Raw genomic sequence first — 1,790 nt, forward strand, 5'->3', positions numbered from 1 at the left:
AAACCTAAATTAAAAAATTTGCTCAGCAAAATAAATCACTGTGCCATCACAACTGATATGAGGACGTCCCTGGCAAATGAATCTTATATGACAGTCACATGCTCGTTTATTACAGATAGTTACTGTCTTCGCTCTGCTGTTTTATCAACAAATAAGCTAATTGATGAAACAAATCATACTGCTAAGAATATAGCAGAGACCCTGCAGGCTGTTTGCAACGAATGGGGAATTTTTGATAAAATAACTGCAATTGTGACCGATAATGCAAGCTCAATGATCAAAGCGTGTGAGCTGCTTAAAAAAAGGAATTTACCCTGCTATGCACACTCACTTAATTTGGTGGTGCAAGATTGCCTTAAGCTGGATTGCACAAAAGAATTACTTAAAAAATGCAAGTCCATTGTCGCGTTTTTTAAAAGTAGCACGATTGCTTACAAGAAATTTAAAGATTCTCAATTGACGGAAACTAAATATAGTCTAATACAGGAAGTTGCCACCAGATGGAACAGTGCATTCCTAATGATTGAAAGAGTCTTAAAAACACATGAAGCAATCAATATAACACTTCTAAGTTTGTCGAAAGCGCCACAGCCTCTCACAGCTGACGAAATCAACATATTAAAAGACTTGTCACAAATACTTTCTCCCTTTGACATTGCTTCCAAAGAAGTGTCATCGAATTCTAAAGTCACAGTATCACTAGTTATTCCAGTTACTTGTGGCCTCTTAAACAACTTGGAAAATAGCACAAAAAATCTTCTTACCGAAGTTGGCCTTAAAGTAAACGAATTTTTAATTGATTGCGTAATCAAAAGGTTGTACAAGTACGAAGATCGCACAGTAACTAGCATTTCTACATTGCTTGATCCAAGGTTTAAAAAACAAGGTTTCCGTTCGCAATACAATGCCAAAAATGCTGAAAAACTTTTAATTGAAGAACTTATTCATCTGAGCAAGTCTTCAGCTCCCACCTCAGAGCCACCAACACCAATTGATCAACCAAAACCAACACGACATCCTCTTTATGAATTTGTAAAAATCAACATAGAAAATTTGCCTAGGACCAAGCGCTCCGATGCAATAATTGATTTACAACAATATATTGGGAAACATCACTCCTTGGGCGATGTTGATCCCCTCAAATATTGGCAGGTATGTAGCTTAACAAAAATTCTTCAAAAATGTTTAATGTTTCCGTATTTACAGCATAACGAAAATAGTATAAAAGACCTTACTACGAAATATTTTTGCATTCCTGCTTCATCGACAGAGTCGGAGCGATTGTTCAGCAAAGCTGGACAAATTATAACGGAACGAAGAGCTGCCTTAAAAGCTAAGCATGTGGACATGCTCCTTTTTCTTAGTCACAATTCTCGGATCTTGGCAGAAGACTGATCCTTAATTTTAATTTTATTCAAATTTGTTTTGATTTACTATGTCCATGAAGGATCTCATTATGTTAAACATATGAAACATATGAAATGTTTATTAAAATGTTAATTTTTATTGTTAAGTATGCGTTTATTAAGTTTTTGAATTTGAAAATATTTTCGATAGTACTATCGATACTATTGAATATTTGTTGCCAAACCATCGAAACTATTGAATGTTGCAACCATCGATAGTTTTGCAGCTCTACCTACAATCTGATCACCCTTTATAAAATTTCCGCTCGTCTAAGAATATCATTCTTCTCCAAGCCCATGCTGTCCAGTTTATATGTTGCTGGGCATAATTGATATTTTTTTCTGTTTGTTCGTTTTCGTTATCAATAAAAAATTTAAAACAAT

General features: G+C 34.7%; 1 protein-coding gene across 1 annotated transcript; it reads left to right on the top strand.

Moving 5' to 3' along the window:
• Positions 1-214: 214 nt before the first annotated feature.
• LOC128860148 (E3 SUMO-protein ligase ZBED1-like) lies at positions 215-1,585 on the top strand. The gene is made up of 2 exons (XM_054097436.1): positions 215-1,152; positions 1,207-1,585. Exons 1-2 carry the CDS (start codon positions 274-276, stop codon positions 1,393-1,395), a joined length of 1,068 nt encoding a protein of 355 aa, XP_053953411.1. The 5' UTR covers positions 215-273; the 3' UTR covers positions 1,396-1,585.
• Positions 1,586-1,790: the final 205 nt, after the last annotated feature.

Source organism: Anastrepha ludens, chromosome 2, assembly GCF_028408465.1.
Source record: "Anastrepha ludens isolate Willacy chromosome 2, idAnaLude1.1, whole genome shotgun sequence".
In the NCBI taxonomy this organism is placed as follows: Eukaryota; Metazoa; Arthropoda; class Insecta; order Diptera; family Tephritidae; genus Anastrepha; species Anastrepha ludens.